This window comes from Athene noctua, chromosome 1 (assembly GCF_965140245.1).
Source record: "Athene noctua chromosome 1, bAthNoc1.hap1.1, whole genome shotgun sequence".
NCBI classification, from domain to species: domain Eukaryota; kingdom Metazoa; phylum Chordata; class Aves; order Strigiformes; family Strigidae; genus Athene; species Athene noctua.
The window spans coordinates 127322481-127342095 of record NC_134037.1 but is presented as its reverse complement, the minus strand read 5'-3'; the positions used below and the strand labels follow the sequence as shown (position 1 = coordinate 127342095).

Below are 19615 nucleotides of genomic sequence, written 5' to 3'. Positions count from 1 at the left end.
GGAGGAGGAGGAGGGGGACACGGCGACGGGAGCGGGGCTGCTGCTGGGGGCGCTGCCCCCCCACCCCCCCCACCACACACACACACTCGCCCCCCCCCCCTCCCGGCTCGCCTCCCCCCTGACGCCTCTGTGCTCTCTGCCCCGCAGTACGACGAGCTGCCCCACTACGGCGGCATGGAGGGGGTGGGCATCCCCACCACCATGTACGGGGACCCCCACGGCGCCCGCCCCATGCAGCCCGTCCACCACCTCAACCACGGGCCGCCGCTCCACTCGCACCAGTACCCCCACGCCGCTCACGCCAACGCCATGCCCCCCGCCATGGGCGCCTCCGTCAACGACGCCCTCAAGAGAGATAAAGATGCCATCTACGGGTAGGTGCCGCGTAAGGCTCCGCGCAACCTGCGCGGGATGGACCGGGGAGGTGGTGGTCGGGGGGTGAGTGCGGGCCGGGCTGCCCCTTGGGCGGGATGAGGATGAAGGGTGGGTTGGGGAGCGCTGCGTGGAAAAGAGCCGTGTTCTTAATTTTTATTATTATTAGTATTATTTTTTTAAAGGGGGGGAGAGAGGGCTGGGGTCCCCCTGGCACGGGGAGTCGCGGGGGCTCCGGAAAATAAGAGCCGGAGCTTGCTGGAGGGGTGGCAGGCATCACCGCGGGGAGGAGGAAGAGGAGGAAAATAATATTCCCAGGGCACAACCTGCGCCGGGTGGTAAATCTCTGCATGGAGTTAGGGAGCAGGGAGAGTTTGGAGCGCTTCGCCCAACTTTCCGCCTTGTTCACCCCTCCTTGTGCAGTGAAGGAGGAAAACTCAAGAGCTGCTTCTCTCAACTGTCTTGCTTTTTAAAATTTTCTTTCAATTTTTAATTTTTTCAAACTTTTTATCCGACAGCATTGAGTGCTGCTCAATGCGGCAACTTGCAAAGCAGTTCCTAGGCCATTGCGATGGGAGCTGATGGGTTACGTTGGGCGGCAGATGCTTTTAAAATGAATCTGCCCGTCTTGAGTTTGAAGGGAAGTTTAAGAGCCTTTTAAAATCGCTCTCCAAACAGTGAGGAACAGGGTGAATAAGAACAGAAATCACGTCGTTCGGTTTCTTTATCGGTTTATCAGAAATCTGTAGGGTTGGTTAAAACTCAACAGTGTACGGTACCCAAAAAAAAGAAGAAAAAAAAAAAAGCCCTGGGAAAAAAAAAAAGAACTCACTGTTATAAATATACATATATACGTGTGTGTGTGCCCACGCTTATTTATTTATTTAAATTATTAAACGGCCGAGGGAGCCAGATGCACACGCAGCCTTTCTCCCGGGGAGGCTTTTAACGCTGGGAGAGCCCAAAAGCACCTGGTTCCCCCCGCGGGTCGGGGCTCCGGGGAGGCGGAGGGGCAGGCCGGGACGGCGGGCATCGGGCAGGCAGCCCGGCTGGCCAGCGCCTGCCGGTGGGTCGGCTTGTTTGGTGCTGGGTCTTGGGGGGGGCGGCTGAGTTCAGGGGCTTTTTCTTTTTTCTTTTTTTTTTTTTTAATTTGGATGGGGGTTGCTTCTTTTTCTGCTTTTCTGGTGTGGGCTTTTTTTTTTTTTTTTTTTCCCCCTTCGCTCCCAGCAAGTCCTCCAGCAGAAAATGGGAATTAGAAGCATGAAAGGCAAAAGTGTACGTCCAGAGATTGTAATTTTTTTTTCCTAAAGACAAGGAAAGTTAATTCAAAATGGCTGCTGGAACCGGCTTGGGTTTTATTCTTAGCTTGTCCTAAGGTTGTATTAACAATATCTGCGGCCAGAACGCCGAGAGGCCGGGGAGAAGCAGGGCAGCCGGCCGGCCGGCTGCGAGAAGGGACCGGGAGGCGGCGGGGGGTGCTGGAGCCCCTCTCTGTGGGTGCCCCCCTCCCCACGCACGCTGCTGCGGGACTAACTATTGTTGTGTTTGGTTTTTCTTTTTGTTTCGTTATGATATTTTTTTTTCCCCCCCTCTGTGTGTGTGACTATTGTATTTTCTTTCAGACACCCCCTGTTCCCTCTTTTAGCACTGATTTTTGAGAAATGTGAATTAGCTACATGCACACCCAGGGAGCCCGGGGTAGCGGGAGGCGATGTTTGCTCCTCTGAGTCTTTCAATGAAGACATAGCAGTGTTCGCCAAACAGGTCAGCAAAAACGGGTTGAAACAGTAAAAGAAAAAATGAGGGGGAAAAAAAAAAAAAAACCCAACCAAAAAAAAAAAACACGTAACGAGAAAAACAAGTCTCTGTTGAGATAAAGATGCGCGTTTCCCCCTCCCCCTTCTCTTTACTGCAAGAGGAAAAAAAAAAACAAACCAACAACAAACCCCAACCAAAACAAAATAAAAAATAATCGGGAAATCTCGGCATTTACCACCCCCCTAAAGAAATGAATAAATCGGAGCGGTCCGAGCCCCGCCGGAGTTTCGCTGCGCGGCTCCCGGGAGCCGGGCCGGGGCTCTGCCCGGGAAGCTCCGGAGGTATTTTTCGGTGTATTTGATTCACTTGTTCAAGTGTTTGGCTGATGTACTAAATCCAGCAGTCAGGGCTTTGCACGAAAGGTTACATAATGGACCCGACAGTGTAATGAAGCAAGAAATAATAATGTCTGCTTTTTCTGCTTCCATATTTCAAATCTTTTTTATTATTTCCCCCCCCCCCCCCCTTTTCCTCCCCTTTCTTATATTTAGATCCGAGCAGAGAAACCCCTCTTTTCCTCTAATCCTGAACTGGATAACTTGGTAAGAGTTAACAACACTTCTTCCTCTCCCCACCCCCACCCCGCCACCCTCCCTTCCCTTCCCATTTATTTTATTTTTTTTTTTAAAACTTCTGTGTCTTCTGGAGAGGTGGTTTGGTGATGCTAAATTGAAAATTTCTCACGTGGACCTTTTTTTTTTAATTATTATTCTATGGTGATTTTTCTAATTACAAGTAAATACGATGCGGTAATTGTGTGGAAGTAAAAAAAATCCCATAAGGATATACAGAAAGAAAGCCCCATCCAAAGGGGAGCTTGCAGGCTTGATGGCGAGCTCGCCTGCCCAAGAGGAGTGTGGATTTATCTACGCTGTCGCCAGCCCCTCCACGCACCTTTTAAGCGGCTCGATGAGAAACGTAGAGGATTGCTGTGGCTGGAGATGCACTGTTCCCTAACTAAAAAATGAGGTCTTTTCTCTCTTTTTTTTTTTTTTTTTTCTCCTTAAGGATAAACAAATGTTTTGCCTCCGCTGTAGGAGTCTTGCACCCGCTTTTGCAAAGCGAGGAGCCAGCGGTGATGTTTAGAGGGGTTTTTTTTTTAAAAAAAGAAATGTTTATGATCCATATAATTTAGTTGCTACATTGCAATAGGGATTTTTTTTTTTTTTTTGGTTAACTCTAGATCACTTCTCATTAAACAGCGCACAAAGCCACCGCTATTAAGTTTTAGTGTTATTGCCATAAATCAAAACAACTTTTTATTTACTACTAGACAAAAGTCGAGCTACAAAGTACGTCAGGGGTGGCTGTGGGAAATATCCCCAAACCCAGGAATGAGATAAATACTCGTGTTGTTTGTATCTTTGCAGATGATTCAAGCCATACAAGTATTAAGGTTTCATCTGTTGGAATTAGAGAAGGTAATTTTTGTCTCTCTCTTTCTTCCTTCTCTGTTTCAGTACTGCTGAAGTTCAGGCTTCTGGTAAATTTGCATAAATGTCTTTCTTTCTGGTAATTAGTGTCAAGACCAATCTTGACGTCCATTTCTCTTCGCAGTTTAATTACAATTTCAGCCTCTAAAACCAGGCTCTCAAACGCCCAGGCCTTGTGTTCGTTGTAATACTTTGCTGGCTTTGTATAAATAGTTGCAGTTCTGTGGTGTCGCAGATGAGACTCGGAATGGTTTGTTCAGCTAAGCCCCTGAAATTGGGATTTTTAAAAAAAAAAATATTTTTTTTTTCTTGGTGGTGGTAGGGTAGAGACTTTGGTTGCAGTTAGTTGGAATGGGGATTTTTTTTTTTTTTTTTTTTTTTTTAAGAGCCATCTGCAGGTCAGGCTCAGGGCACGGATTGTCCTGTAACATTTTGCAGAGACAAAGCAGAGTTGATAGTTGTGTCTGTCTCTTGTTCCTGGGAATATTGTACACCTCCGAGCAGAAGAAAGAGATTGCAGCCTAAATGCAGGGGGTTTTGCTGGCTATTTTAGAAATCTTAGGAGGGAGAATGCTAATTTCTAAGAAGGCAGTGTCATCCGAGCTCACGTTAAATTGGAAGTGCGCTCTGGTTTCCTGAGGATTTTTTACGTGTCATTGATAGCTGGCCTAGAAGAGAATTCCCTTTCTCCTAAAAATAAACATTTTGAGAGGTTTTTAAATAGTTGAAAAGTTTCTCTGGAGCCTCAGCCACTTTATCTAACCATAACTGGCAGGTTGTTCTTGCTCTACCCAAAATGTGTTAAAATCTGCCCATTAATAGAGGCGGTTCAGGTACGAGTCTATCAGAGCGACTGGGAATTTCAGGGCACGAATGCCTATAATGTATTTCAGCCCAGTGCGCCGGGATTTTTTTTTTCTTAAATCCTTTTTTCTGTCCTCATACCCCTTTGGAAAGGGTTTATGATGAAATAACTGGATGAAATTAAATAGTTTACCTTAAATGTCACCCATGCAGGTCACCTCTCTAATGGCCACAGCTCCGGGAGCAGATGAATTTAACACGGGTGTTGAATATGTTGTAGCCTGTGAATCATCTTGTCACTGTCAATTTTCTGGGATATCTCTATTTTGCGAGAAAAGAAAGTTATTCCTAATTCTGGATGCGTCTAGAGGTCTCAGGGGGATAATTGCAGTGTGTTTCCCCTATTTAGGACTTTTGATGTCACAGGGGTGAAGGGGGGAGACTGGTTGCACTTGTCAATTTTACTTATGTATTCCTGATTATATTTTCTTCCTCCCCCCCCCCTTTCTTATTTCTTTTTCCTCTTTTTTTTCTTTTTCCTTTTTTTTTTTTTTTAACGCCTGTCATAATGTAGGTACACGAATTATGTGACAATTTCTGCCACCGGTATATTAGCTGTTTGAAAGGAAAAATGCCTATCGATTTGGTCATAGACGATAGAGAGGGCGGATCAAAATCGGACAGTGAAGACATAACAAGATCAGCAAATCTAACAGATCAGGTATGATCTCGCCAACGCCGCACATGCTGAAATTTGTATGCAGATCGCTCGCTGGGTCACTACGCCTCCTTTTATTATTTGCATATGATTAAGTCCCTTTTAGATAAATTTCCATCGAAATGAAAATTTTTGAATAATGTGGCTATTATTGCTTCATTAAGGCTTGCTCCCGGATTCGACCTGGCGAGATGAGCTTGTAAAAGCATCGCCTGCAAACTCGACCTGTTTCTTGTCGCTTTTAATTTTTGTCTTTATTTTATTTACCCTTTACAATAATGGAAGTGGTATCTGCGAATTGCTGGCTTCTCGGTGGCTTAGGAAAGGAAGGGCTGGAGCCGTTTACCAAAATAATAATAAAATCCAAGATAGGTGGTCCAGGGAAGACAGAGGGGGTTTGAAATCTAGCAAATACTGGCTATTTTCTTCCCCTCTCTACGGTTCATTAGTCCGTCTTGTCAGTTTTCCTTGGCCGAACGCTTTTAGACTTCAGTGAACATTGCTTTGTGCACGCCTGCCTGCTGCAAACGCGCCCATTTTATTTTACTTAATAGAAAAAAAGAAAAAAAAAAAAACGAAGAAAATAAAACGGGACCCAGGTTTTAAATTATTTTCCTTCATCTTTCAAGTTTTCAATCCCTGTCTTGGAAAAATAAAAATACCCAACCCCCCAAACCAAGCCAGCAAAGCCTCGCGTGGTTTTGACGGTGTCCAGGTTTTGTCTGGGATGGTTCAAACCTTTAATGCCGGCTGTAGCCGATGTGGGAATTAGGGATGACTTGGGAAAGCTGGCTTTCCCCTCTCCCCTCCCCTCCCCTCCCCTTCCCTGTGTCTGTCCCCTCCGCTGGGCTTAGGCTGGGCGTCTTGCCTTTTAATGGGAGCGTTTGGGGCTAATTCAGGAGGTGGCCAGAGCTAAATTAAGCTCCTCTTTGATGGAAGTGACCGAGATTTGGTGCTTTTTTTTTTTTTTTTCCTCTGAGTTGGGTAAAACTGCGGGGTTTTCCCGGTTGGTTTGCTTTCTCTCAACCGAAGGGTAGCAGCGCTTTGGCTACGAGAGAGGGGGACCCCGAACACCCACCAAAAAAAAAAAAAAAAATCCCCGACTAAACCCCCCAATTTCTTCTTTATGATCAGCTTCATAAATACAGTCTTAGGAGTAATCAGCTCCCGACTCTGGAGGTTTCCTTTTGTTCAAGCAAGGCGCAGTCAAGCAGGCAGGAGTTTCCTCAGCCGCTTTGCCATTATCACCAGCACTGTCAGCCAGGAGTTATTTTATAGATTACCGACATAAAGGTGCGTTGCACTGCAGCGTGGGCAGTATCTTAAATATTTTCTCCTCTCTGCCAAAGGCTATCGGGTTGCTGGTGGTGCCGTGTCAGGGGGAGGCTGGCTTGAAGGCAGAGGCATGAACTTTTTGAAAGGGGGTTTATGTGCACATATGTGGGTTGTTATGGGGGGGGGGGGGGGTGTTTCCCCTCCCAATTTTGCTGCGAAGGGGAAAGAAAAGCTTGGCGGCGCGGCAGGGGAGGTACCCGGCCAGCCAGGGAAGATGCTCCCGCGGCCCCGCGCTGCGCCCTAAAGCGAGGGGAGCCCCACAGCCAGGGTCTAGCAGAGGGACGCTCGGCTCGCTGCTGTTGAATAAAAATTGTAATCCAACAAGTCTAACTAGAAAATGGGTTTCTAAAAGCTCTGGAGTGCTGGGTACATAAAGCTATTTGAGCAAATTACAAGAATCGCTCAGGGGCACGAATGAAATCAACACTTTAATTGCCTCCAAAATGAAGATTTATACCCCATTTTCCCAACGAATCATTATTTTATTAAAGTGAAAGCTAAAGAAATGAAGATACAGTTTTGGGGTTGTCGGGGGGAGGGTGTCATGTCCCCGGCCACCCGCCCCCCCCCCCACTCCGCCCGTCATCCCCGGCTTGTACGGGCACTGCGCCAGCCGCGGGGCCCGGCGGCCTCCCCAGGGTGCCCCGGCTTCTCTCCGGGCAGGGGGGCGCGCAGCACCGCTAGCGCAACCCGTCCGCATCCGCGGAGCTGCGCGGGGAACGGGGCTTTGCTTTCCCCGACGAAGGGAAAAGGCGCAAAAATGCGCTCACCCTCCCCCTTTTCCACACCCCGACCCCCCCCCGCCCTCCCTCGCGGAGGGCGGGTGGGCAGCGCAAGGAGGGGCGCGGAGGTTGCGCGGAGCGGGGTGGTGGTGTTTACCGGGGGATGCGCGGCTGCCTGCGGCCCCGGTAAACTCTGGTGCCAAGCCCGGCCCCGGCAAGCCCGGTAGTATCTAGGCCCTAATGGTTAAATAATAAGGTGTTGAGTGCTTGTCGCTGGGGCGGCTAATTAGGATGTTGCTCCGCGGTGCGCGTTTATGGCTGCGCGGCTCTGGGAAGCGCGGGTGCGCAGGGCCGGACAGCGGGAGAGAGGGGCTGGCTCCCGGGAGCGGGGCCGGGCGGGCTGTCCCTCAGCCTGCCCGCCGTTGTGCTTCTGAGAGTAGTAAAAGAGTAAGTATGTAAAAGCTTTTATTATGGATTTAATTACATTTTCTTATATTGTGGTAGTAAAGGTTACAGTTAACAGGGTGGAGGGTTTTTTAAAATTTATTGGTTTCCCTTTATTTATTCTTTCCTTATAGGTCTCTCAATTCCAGTGCCTATAAGTCCCCCGGTTAATGGAAAGCAATGACACTAATGCTAGATTTTGCAAAGTAAAGCCCCATAACGCTAACCATTGTTCAGTGATTTAACTAGCTCAGTGGCAATAGGTCACTAAAATAGCATCCTTCTCCCACGGGCGCGACCCCGCTGCCTGCCAGAGTGGGACCTGCAGAGTTGTTGTTTACCATTACGGCCCCAGAAGTACAAGGCAGAAGTTTGGGGGTTTTGCTGGGGATAATTGAACTCGAGATCAACCAGGCTCCGGGACTTTAAAAACCCTAGCTGAAGGATTGCGCCCATCCTCAAAGTTTCAAAATAAACCTTTTTTAATCATTAGCTTTTCAAACATTTGCATGTTTAAATTTTCAAATGTTTGTCAGAGCCTGGAAAGATTTAAAACACAGCTGTTGTGTGATGCCGATGGGAAAAGTCCCTCTGATAAAAAAACCCCAAAGACTGTCTGTAGTCAGATAGCAGAAATTCAGTTTCTTGGATAATCCTGAACTATTGCCATGGGGCTGTTTTCTTGAAGCCACATCACCTTGGCACCCAGGTGCTCTAGTCCGAACTATAAAATTCCCCTCCTGTGTCTACAGAAAGACTTTAGAAGTTCTTTTAAGGAAAACACATTATAAAGTAGCCACCACATCCAAATAAAGACATTACCAGCATAAGATAGATTTTATAGGGACAAAATAGTATTTTCTTACAGAAAACAAACTTGTTGAGCAAATCCACAGTAGTATTACTTGACAAAAATTATAATTTAATAATGCACAAGCCAGTTATGTGTGCAGAAACTTTTAAAGTCGAATCGGCAAAGAGCCAAATTCCTATAGGGACTAGGAGGGAAATGATCAAAAACTGAACATGAAATAAGACTTCCTGTAAGAAGGTCTATAATTCAACATTATTTGACTCCACTGTCAGGGAAATTGTTGAAGGATAGTAAACTGATACTAGAGTCTCAGTCATTTTTGTTACAGTCTTAAATGTTTGCAACTGGGGCGTTTTAGATGGCCCTTCTTGGGTGATGATATATCATATATATGTATATAATAAAGCAACGCTTCTATTTATGTTGCAGTATTTTTTTTTAATGCGCACAGTTGCAGAGTTTCTCTAAACAAAAGGCGGATAGACAGCAGCTTTTTTAAAAATTGAAAAAAATTACTTGAAATATATTCTTTACAAAGAAAAAGTCAGCAACTGGAACACAATGTACAGCGTATCTGAAGGTGGGTAGGTTTAGGGCATTGACGAGTTATGACTAACTTTCCCAAGTACTTAAAATATATTAGCTATTCCTTGCAGCCAATACTGGGAAAAAAAAAAATGCCCTGAGGGGAAAAAACCCCACAGAGAAACACTATTTTACTTGGGGACTTCTTCGCAGATATTTTCAAACCATGTATGTTTTTAAGTGGGGGGAGCGAAGAACGTTGCTGCCATCAGTATAAGTGGTTGGAGGAACAGGCATCAAAATAGTAGATGCAGTGCAGAGGGTGCAAGGTAGAATTCATTTCTGCATAATAAAAGAGTTATAGCCAAGTAGGGCTCTGAGGAGGACCAATAAAATAATGTTTAAAAGACTCAACATTTAATTTTCTTCCTCTGACTTCATGCCACCTCGAGTCAGTGAATCCTTTCTTGTTTGTTTTCGGGTATTTTTTGTTGTTGTTGTGATATTTAGGAGCTGTTACCATGCCCGAGTTTGGCAGACTATTTAATGTAAAGATAGAACATGTTAATTTATATTCCGGACCTGTTATCATCTGAAACACCGTGGCTGAAATTATATTACCAAAATAAGGTTTTCTTTGCGTTCCATTTTTTAAGCGAGTAAATATATTGTTAAGTAGATATGAGATTGAATATATGTTTTTAAATTTATTATTTCAATTCAAGAATCTTTGCTGGTTAGGGTTCTTTTTTAAAATTATTCAAGAGCCCAAATGTGTCTGTCCTTACAGCTGGGTATAATATTTGCTGCTTTCCTTAAGTTGCGTACTTGGGCCTAATTTCTGTGTGAAGTTTTTCAAACCGAAGTTACCTTTTGTTGCAAAGAATAACTATTTCCTAAATTTTTTTGCATCCTTTTCAATATCAAACTTGACAGAGCTGAGTTTAAAACTCCAGGTAACCCTGGAACTTGTCCTAAACATTTGCGAGCGTATCCCGAGGCATTCCTGTTAGCGGGAGCTTGCAGCACCTTTGCGTTAGGAACCGCAGAGTGTTCTTTTGGGACAACTTAGAGGTTTGCAAAGAAGTTGTGAAAAAATGAGTTTTACCTTAAGTTTAACCTTTACGGCTGAGGGTTTGAGTCTTCCCTGGCTGCTCGTCTGCAGGTAGCAATAAAGGTAACAGGCTCTGCACACGGAAGGGTTACTGCAGCCTGGAGTGGGGAATCTTAGCACTTAAAAAAATCAGATTATATCGCACTCAATCAAAATGAGCAAGCATGAGTCGTTCTGATAAATACTGCTTTAAAAAGCAGCAAAAAATCCAGCACAGCTTCTTTAAATTAGGGAATCTTTGTTTTGTTTTATTTTGCATTTCTACATTTGGGGTTTTTTGGTCACATGAGCTTGCAGTTAGGAGCTATCTTGTGTAATCTAAACAAATTTAAGAAAATAAAGAGGAGGGTTGTTTCTGGTCATGAAAATTTTTGAAGGTTTCTGGAATTGTTTGCCGGTGGGGTTTTTGTGGGAGAAGGAGAGACTGGGGTGCGCTGCAGTGTCACCTCATGTCCTCGGTGTGTTACCTCCCTCTCCTGATGTTCAGTTGCTCAGAGCAAGCTTTGACTCACACTGCAAATTTAGAAATTGGTGTTTATATTTGTTTTTTTTTTTTTCCTGCAGTTGCAGCAATATTTGGAGAGGGTAACTCTAACAGAGCACACATTTTGTGTTTTGCCTAGTTTGAGTGTATTTCTGTCCCTGATTAATGGCCCCATATCTAACCCACCGCTGATACTCTGTAACATGACTTAAGGACAACTTGCTGGCAGTTGGTTCAGCTCTTCTTTGGCGTGCTTAGTGTGGATGCCTTTTCCCTTTTACTACCTTCCAAAGGAAAAAAGAAGTTAACCCAGCCTCAGAGCATAGATGAGAGGAGAATCCCTGCAGGCTAGTGCCTTTGGGACTCCTTTTTTTAACTGAGGTGAGATTACTGGAAAGCTTCAGCCCCTCTGCAGTGGTGGTTGGGAGTCTGATCTCTGTTAGCGAGGGGGCTGCTGGCACGGGGGATCTCCATCTCCTCTGTAGGCTCAACTCGTCAGGTTGCCTCGCTGGTTGTTGCTGTCACGGCTTCATCTACTTATTTCCAGGTGTATATATCCAAGACGTGGAGAGAGATGCAGGAGATTTCAGACTTAGGTGGGTTGTGCATGTGAAGGCGATAGCGCAGGTGGTGAGTGGTTTCTGGGGGTTATTGGATTTTGGAAAAATGAGTTAGAGATTTGTCGATAGACGTTTGGGCAAATGTTGATAATTTAAACATCAGCGAGGTGAATTTAAAATAAATCTGAGGTTGTTCTGAAAGCAAAGGGCCTGTTTGCAATTTAAAAAAAAAAAAAAGAGATAAAAGATTTAAAAGTTATAATACAGAGGGTGCCATTTCCTTGCTAACTTGCAGGGTGTGGGGAAGGTAGGACAAAAAAGAAATGGATTTGTGCCTGAATTTGGCCATTCTTTTGCTGCTGGTGAGACAGGCTGCCAAAAGTCATGGTGGTGTCTTGTTTTGCTAGTGTCTTCAAATTCAGGCCAGGCGCCCTGAAATGTGCCCCCCCCCCCCCCCCCCCTTGGAGGTGATGCACTAGTCATACATGAGTTTTGGGGATCAATAAAGGGATAAGTGTGAAAGGTCCTTAACACATGGAAAGTGAGGTAGTTTGATCTAATGGTTCCTGCCTGGCCTCAAAACTCGATGAATCTCTAGATTTGTCCACACAAGGACACTCAGGAGAGGTAAGACAAATTGATTGGGTGTAAAATTAAAATGCATTAGTTAAAGTGCATTGCACTATTGTGTGGATGCTCTCATTCAGAAGTAAAGTGGCCTTAGTTCACTTTAGCCTAATCCCCTTTGGAGTAGGCCACTTTTCTTTTGAATGAGAACATCCACATTAACTTTTAGTTAATTCGTCTTTCCCGAGCGTCCTGGCGGCCTCGTGCCTGCCACTCTGGAGAGGTTCGGCCCGCCAGGCGCTGGCTCCCCACGAGCTTTAGGTAAGCTTTTCATTAGGCATATTCATCTCTGCAGCGGCACTTAACCGCTGGCGTTCGTCATCGCCCTAGCTGGGGCTCCACACCCTCGTCTCCCTCCTGCTCCTGTAGCTCAAGAGCAATGTTGTTTTTAATGCTGCCTGGGAAAAAATTGGAAAGCTTTATGGATTTGGGGGCAGTTTCGGCCAAGGTGGCACAGACAAGGGCTCAGCTGGGCTCTGAGGCAGGGGGAGAGCTGCCTGCACCCCTTCCAGGGGGGCTGTGGTTTGGGGGTCACATTTTCCAGGTGAATATAGCATTAGGCTCCCCCTGGTATCAGTGCTCCTCCTGGTAACCTGAGCATTTTATTTTGCGATGGTGGTTTGCTGTCCTGACATGCTCCCTGCATAGATAGTTTCTTCCACATCCACTGATAAGCTAGTTTTTAAAGACAGTGAGGAAATCTAGGTTAAGTCTTTTCAGCTTTGTATTTCCAACCATAAAACCGAGACTGAAAATAAACTTATAGTAGAACTAATTTACCTGGTGAAAAAAAAAGCCAGTAAGATAATTTTGGAAGCTGTTTTATATTCTTGCTTGAAGTTCAGTGAGCTTGAGTTTTTGCTAGAGATATTTTCAGGTGTCTTCTAGAGCTTATAAGTAACCTATTTATTTACTTTTTACTGGTTAAGCTGTGTGTGCAAATGCTGCGCTATGTCACACACTCGCCATTGCCTCTTCCATTCATAATAAAATTTACAAGGCTTCTTGCATTAGTAAGCAATTTGCTACTGGAGCCTTTCCTAGAAATACAGAATTCTATTTCACCAAAGTATTGTCTTTCCTCTTCAATCAAGGCCGAGGTGAGCTATTTTCTCAAGGACTCTCCAGGCATCTATATGATATTCCCACTTGGGCAGATGATCTCCAAAACTGCATTACTTACTCCTCCATCCTGAAGGGCCATTGCAGTAAATTAAAATTCTCTTATTAGTATCACTGGGCTTTGAATTTGTCCAGCTCGTTTTGTTTGCAGTTTGGCTTTTTTTCTTTTTTAAAAAAATATAAATCAAATATGCATCCAGACCCTCTTTGCTGAAATAAACAGGCCAACAATAAGAGCGGTAATTCTTCATTTGCTTAAAAGAACTGCCTGTTTCAACTGCAGAAATACTGACCAAGAGTAAAGCAACAGCTGATGCCATCACAGGCAGTGTACTGTATTCAAACAGCTGTACAAAATGAAAAGCTGCGGTATTAATCCTGCCATTCACAGTTTATTTAAGTTTTTCAAGCTTCTCTCATATGGGCATGGCATCAATGCCTAATTATGCCTCCATTAGGTTTACTGGGCCCTTAATACAGAAAATTATTGTATTTAAAATTTGGAAAGCTGCATCAATGTAATCCAAGATTCTTGCAGCCGGCATACATTCAGGGAAGGCAAACTTTACCTTGTAATTTTCTTTTCATTCATTTGGTCTTTAGGTTTTGGTCTGGTTTTGTTGTTACCGAGAAGGTCAGAACATCACTGGTGTTTTTAACGCTGGCTTTAAATAGCTCCATTTAAGGCCGTGTAGCTCTCGGGAGGAGAGGAGAAGAACAGATTAAAAACTCGGCGGCTTTGTCCATCCTGTTTGCTGGGGTGCAGGGCTATGGCAGTCTTTGCAAATACAAATGATAGAAATGAACATCAGGAGCCTGGCATGCAAGGATTTTTGTCTCATCGGTGTTCTACCCTGCACTGAACCAGGGCAAGCGCCGTCAGTGCAAGCTGTGGTTTATCTGTGGACATGAAAGTCTTGACCCCTTGCTTGGCTTTCCACGTGCTACCCATCGGGTTGGGGTGGGGTGTGTAGATACGTCCCTGGTCTCAGGTGAGATATCACCTACTTGCTGATGCTGGCAGCAACCCGAGGCATGTGTTCTTGGGTACTCAGCGACTGCTTGCTGAGACTTGGCTTAATACTGAGAGCTAAGTATTAAGTGTGGCCAGCCCCTTGCTAGAAACCCTCCTGGGAGGACACGAATGCTGTAGGCTCAGTAGGTGGCACTTTGGTTTTAGTCTTGAGGCAGTGCAGAGGACCCCTCTGCTCCTTGGGGTGTGGGCACAGGGGTGCGCTGTGCCACAGTGGCCTTGGCCCCCGAGCTCCTCCACTTGCCCCTGTGCCACAGAGGTACCTTGCGTAGGTGGAGTTGGACAGGTTTTTTGATGAGGCGGGTCTCCCTGCGGCTTGTAATTTATAAAATTTCTCTTGCATACTGTTGTGCAGTGTTATGGGGGAGTAACTGCTGCATCCCAGACACAGCTGTGTTTCAGTGATGGGTACAGCCGTGTCACTGTGAGGTCGTTGGAAGTCACAATTTGGTGCTTTCCTTCACTCATGTTCATGCAGGCTTTTTGGGCAGCACTTGACATGAACAGGAGCTCTGCAGCCAAGTGATGCCGCTGGGCATCACCACGGTGGGAGGGTGACGGTGACAGGGATAGAAGCCTCTCAAGCACAGGGGTGAGTCAGTGGCAGGCAGCTCCCTGGTGCTGTCCGCTGTTTGCATGGATGCTCAGGGAGAGATGCCTGGAGCACGCTGCCCATGCACACCAGAGGCAGCATGGCCGCCGTGCTTGAGCCGTTTCCACCTTTGCCCCTCTCTGCCCAGCAGATTTTGCAGCTGTGTTACCCCAGGAGGCTCCTGGCCCTCCTCCCTGTTGCGCAAACCCGTTTTACTAGCGTGGCTTCCACCTACTAGGGGACCATTGCTGTGCTTTTCCCATGGCCATGAGGCCCGTGGCAGTGCTTCGTGGCACAGCTTTGTAGCAAGGGTATGGTACGTACAGCTGTGTCTTGCTATATTTGTACAACCCCTGTTAATGATCTCCTTTTGATTACTATTTTTCCTTAAAGCCAGAGCAATGGTATGCACATGACTAGTATGTGCAGGGAGGATTAATTTTGTTCCTAAATGCACACGTGTGCACCGAGCGGGCTTTGGTCCGCAGAGACAAGTGTTTGAGTGATCCTTTGGGTGAGAACTGTTACAGTGATGCTGGAGGGCCAAGGGTGGGGAATGCTGCTCCACTGACAGTGTAAGGCAGCAGGGGAGAGGCGGATGCCCTTCCCAGGCCTGTCGCCGAGATTTTGGGGCGAGACAATTAGTTGCTCGCGAGCTGAGATTTTCTGTTTCTTCTCCCTTATCATCAGGTAGGGTTGATAACGTTAATTTATGTCATATAGTGATAGCAAGGTATAGGAGAATAAGAAGTGATATATTAATTAATTGTTTCACTCTGCGAATAGTTTAAAGAAAATAGTGTAAAGAAAGCAAAACGTTTCTGTTTGGTGTCACGTGGAAGCACTAGGCTGAATTGAAAGGCTGATGGTGAAAATCACTTTTGGTGGCTTTATGCTTTGGTTTTGGCCCCTTCTGCTATCTTCCATGTAATTACCAGTTTTCAAATGTTTTTAAAGGAGGGAGGGGATAAACTTAAACAGTGGATGGAGTAAATAGCAGTGCCGCCAGTAACTTCTGCAGAAGGAGCAGAGCTGTGGGGCTGACTGGAAGCATTTTCAGGGTTGTGGATGGTCTGCCTGTCCCGCGGCATGGGTCCACATGGGGCCATGCTGTGAGCCCTACACTGCTATAGCCTGCCCTGGGTACTCCATAACCTCCCTGGGAGGCACAGCGAGGCCGCAGGGACCTCTCAGTCCAACTTTTTTGGGAGACTGTGGCAGGCAGCTGTGCTTCCAAGCCATCCCTCAATGAGTGGGTGGAGGTGTCGGGGAGCCACGGCCACCTCAGCCTGGTGAACCACCCCTGGAGCTCGCCATCCTCTGGCTCCTGCTGCCTGGGCTCGGTGTGTTTTGTGGCCGCTAGCTCGCTGGTGTGTGGCTCACAGACCCAGGCTGCTCGGCCACTTCTGCCTTGCTGCAGTTTTGGCTTGTTGTGAAATGGTAGAAAGTGGAGGAGCTGATCTGCAGAAGGGTTTGGCCATGAGCGTTGGAAAATGTGAATCACGGGGATTCCAGTTTTAAGCCTTCTGGAGATAACGGGCAGCACGTACCAGAGTGCGTGACTTGCAGAGAGCCTTAAAAAACAAGGCGGCGCCCTCGAGATTAAGCAAATGTTTTATAATCAGGAACATATTTTATACCCAGTGCAGCCTTTGCAGGTATTGTATCCATTCAGATGGAAAGGTGTAGCTGGAGCGAAGCTAATTATACCGCAATTTAATTTTGGTGTTGAACAACACTGCGAGGCGAGCGGGCTCTTGAATCCTGCTAACAATGCACCGTAATCAAAATACGCTGACTCCGAATGGCGTCTGTTGTCAGTTAGCTAAAAAGACCATTTGATAGTTGTGACATACGCTCGGCGTTTTTGCTTGCAATGGAGCTGAAATGAAGTATGGCTGCTGCAGACTGAGGGCTGTGCTTATGTCTTCCCTCTCCAAGAAGCCCCGGTTGGGCTGATGGGATGCTGGAAGTCAGAGCCTGCATTGAAGTGCATGTAAAAAAATTTGCAGCGGATGCCCTGATGGGTTAATTTTGTCTTCCCAAAAGATATCGCCCCCAAAAATCTGTAAGGGGAATGCTTAGAGATGTGGGTTTTGCTGTAAATAAACCCGCGCTGTTTGCCTGAGCCCAGATGTTCAGGGTGAAATGCAGATCTCTCCGAAATACCGACTCCCGCTGAGGCTGCCTGCTGGGCCCCAGGTAGGGGAGAACGGAGAGGGGCAGGAGAGGTTGAGGGCTCCCTCTTGCCCCAAATCTGCCCAGGCAGGTCATGTTTGGGACCTCAGCCAGGCATCTGACAGCCTGCACTGTCTCAGTCGGACTTGGGCATCTGGCAGATCCCCTTTGAAATGACTTTTAACACGTAAACGCAATAAAAGGAAGGGATGGCAGACGCTCATTTTCTAGCTAAGTGGCGAGGCATTTTTCCTGTTTACACGTTTGGAGGAATCATTATATGAAATATTGAACAGCAAACTCTTATTTGTCTCTGAAGGTCTTTTTTCTGGTCTAGAAAAAGGCAGAAAATCCTCCAGTCCTATTAAATTCAGCTTGAGCCAAGGAGAACTAACACACCTCAAGGCCTTGCACATCAGCCTTCAGGACATAGCGGTGTTGTTTGGGACTGACTTTGTGCGTGTTTCTGCGCTATCTTAGATTTAAAAAAAATCTGCATGAAGCAGTGATTTTATCTACCCTGACCGCAAAGCTGTGTTTCCTTGTGTTGAGAAAGGGATGGGGATTAGTGCTATCTAGCGATATGGCTCTTATCAAAGGGAGGAGACAGGTTTACAATGCGGGGTTGCTCTAAATAGAAAGTACTAGTCAATGTTTGTTGTGTGGGAGACAAAAACCCTGCATCACCATCAGCTGGCTCAGTTAACCTGGCTGGGCAGGCAGTGTTTACTGTTGAGCTGAGAGAAAAAAAATGAGGAATGGAGTAAGGTCAATCAAATGTGAGGCATGTTTTGATTGAGATCGTTGCTGCTCAGGCTTCATGGGTGTCCATCACGGCTACTGTGTGCAGCAGGGACCAATGCAAGAAGAAAAACCTGAGGTCTAACTGCTCAAAAGAAGTGTGCTTTTGTTATTGCCAGAGGTGATTTTTGGGTGGCTCCGGAGTCCTCTCTCAGAGAGAAAGTCCAGCTGCCCAAGATGTCCCCCACAGAGGGATTTTTGAGATGGATCCCCGAGCTCAGCACATGCAGAAGGTGGTGGGACTGTGCTTTTGACAGAACACAGGCCAGCCTGGGGGGTCTCTGTGTAGCTGTGAACACAGACCCCCCCTGTGCGCACACAAACACACACAAGTGGGGTTTTTTTAAAGTCTTACCCCTGCAGAACTGACGGGGCTTTGGTGCCTCCTGGAAGAGAAGAGCTGTGGTTTTTCCCCTTCCTTTTGTCTTTATGTCCCACCCAGTCTGAAGATCTCCATTTCATTCTCCTTTATTTTTTGTGGTTTATGCTTGCTGCTTCTAATTATTATTTTTCCTTTGGAAAGTGCTATCACCCTGTCCTTTTGCACTCGCGTTTTCCATTCAGGCTGTTCAGGACTCCTAGACCCTTTCCTCTCCTATCCTTGTTATACCCTCTCCTCCGTGCTCTGAGGGTACAGAGGGGATCGGAAAGGTCTGCTGTGTTAGAGATACCTACGTGGGTACACAGCTGGTCTCATGTTGCATGAAGGTGTTAGCTCTGTCTCTGAAGCTGGGTAGGTTCAGCAATGATTCACTGATAGCAGGGCTAATGAAGAGAGGTAGTATTGTTTGGTGAATGTTGGTTTGATTATCTTTATACTGTGCAATGTTAGTTGTGCCTCTGGTCCCTTCAGGGGAAATCCTGGCCTTGTGAAAATCAGTGGCAGAAGTCCTGTTTACTTCCAGTTTTCCATCCGCTATCGTACTTGCATTGATACCCACTCTCATTTCCTTTTATCTGTGTCTCAGAAACTGTCCTATGTTGCAAGCACAAAGACAGCTTACGTCTTATTTTTCCTATGCATCTGCAAAGGTTCAGAGGAAAGTCTTACCCTCATTTGAAAATAAGGGGAAACTAAAGATAGAAAGTTTATGACTTTTCTGGGGCTAGGAAGGGAATCCAGGTCAGAGCCAAGACTTCCATGGAGAATTTCTTCTGCTTTTTAGTTAGACAGGCCCTTGCCACCTCTAACACTGCAAAAGTTTCCATCTGTGCAAGAGTCACCCTTGCTGTGCTGTTTAGTTATAGGCGGAGTTATCGCCTGTCTGTCATTTCAACGACTTTATTTCTGTAGACTTGGAGCACCTCTTTTCCATCCGCACCTGATGTTTGTGCCTTTGTTGTTTTTCTATTAAAAATAATTCACGTCTGAATCAAAGTTGCATGAAGCAGATTACGGAAGTGTTATTGGCACTAAAAATCATCTATTTTGGAGCGTTTTGAGGTTCCTGCACATACCATTTATTCTACCCCCTTGGATCTGGTTGTGTTGTGCATGATGTCCCTACTCGACTGTGACAGGCTGGGAAGTGGGATCGCTGGATGCTGACTAGCACCCTTGGTTAGCCCCACAAGGAGATAATCAGGTGACAAAGTCATGAGTGGGTCACGGAAAATCAAGGTAGTCATGACTGTGGATTTCATGGTCCTTGAAAGTCCATTGACAGAGATTGGCATAAACAGTGAGTGTGGAATCTAGGAAATACATGGCATTGTATTTTTAACATTATCAAAGTATAATTCTAGTTCTGCTTACCAATTTGTATTTTTCAAGGTTTTCGTCTCAATTCAGAAAGAATTAAAAAACTTTCTTTCATGCTGAATGGGAAATAGGCCACCTGAGGATTATTACTAGCCATGCCCTCCAGAAGTGAAGTGGGATAAGGCTTGTGGATTGCGAAGACCAGGTCTGTCTATCATGTAGCTCTAGCTTCAGTGTCGGTACTATGGATTATGCACTTAAGTTATTGAGCAGCTGTATTGAATGTCCTGCCCAAGTGAGGTTGGGGACATCAGTATAGCCAACAACCAGAAGGATAAACTATGCAAAGAAGTAAATCCTTGGTAAATAGATGGGTTAAGTTTGTAAGAGATGGATGGGATAACTTTATGAAGCAGC

The 19615-nt window shown here is 45.9% G+C and overlaps 1 protein-coding gene across 5 annotated transcripts in view; it reads left to right on the top strand.

Moving 5' to 3' along the window:
• The window catches only part of MEIS1 (Meis homeobox 1), a 109220-nt gene that overhangs the window by 2520 nt on the left and 87085 nt on the right, over nucleotides 1-19615 (top strand). For 2 of the 5 annotated variants that reach the window (XM_074921937.1, XM_074921773.1), the window contains exons 2-7: nucleotides 148-374; nucleotides 1995-2136; nucleotides 2682-2732; nucleotides 3561-3611; nucleotides 5002-5148; nucleotides 9241-9243. In XM_074921937.1, coding sequence (XP_074778038.1) covers nucleotides 148-374; nucleotides 1995-2136; nucleotides 2682-2732; nucleotides 3561-3611; nucleotides 5002-5148; nucleotides 9241-9243 — 621 coding nt within the window. The remainder of the gene's footprint in view (nucleotides 1-147; nucleotides 375-1994; nucleotides 2137-2681; nucleotides 2733-3560; nucleotides 3612-5001; nucleotides 5149-9240; nucleotides 9244-19615) is intronic. The other 3 variants (XM_074921685.1, XM_074922020.1, XM_074921858.1) reach the window with 2 other exon arrangements.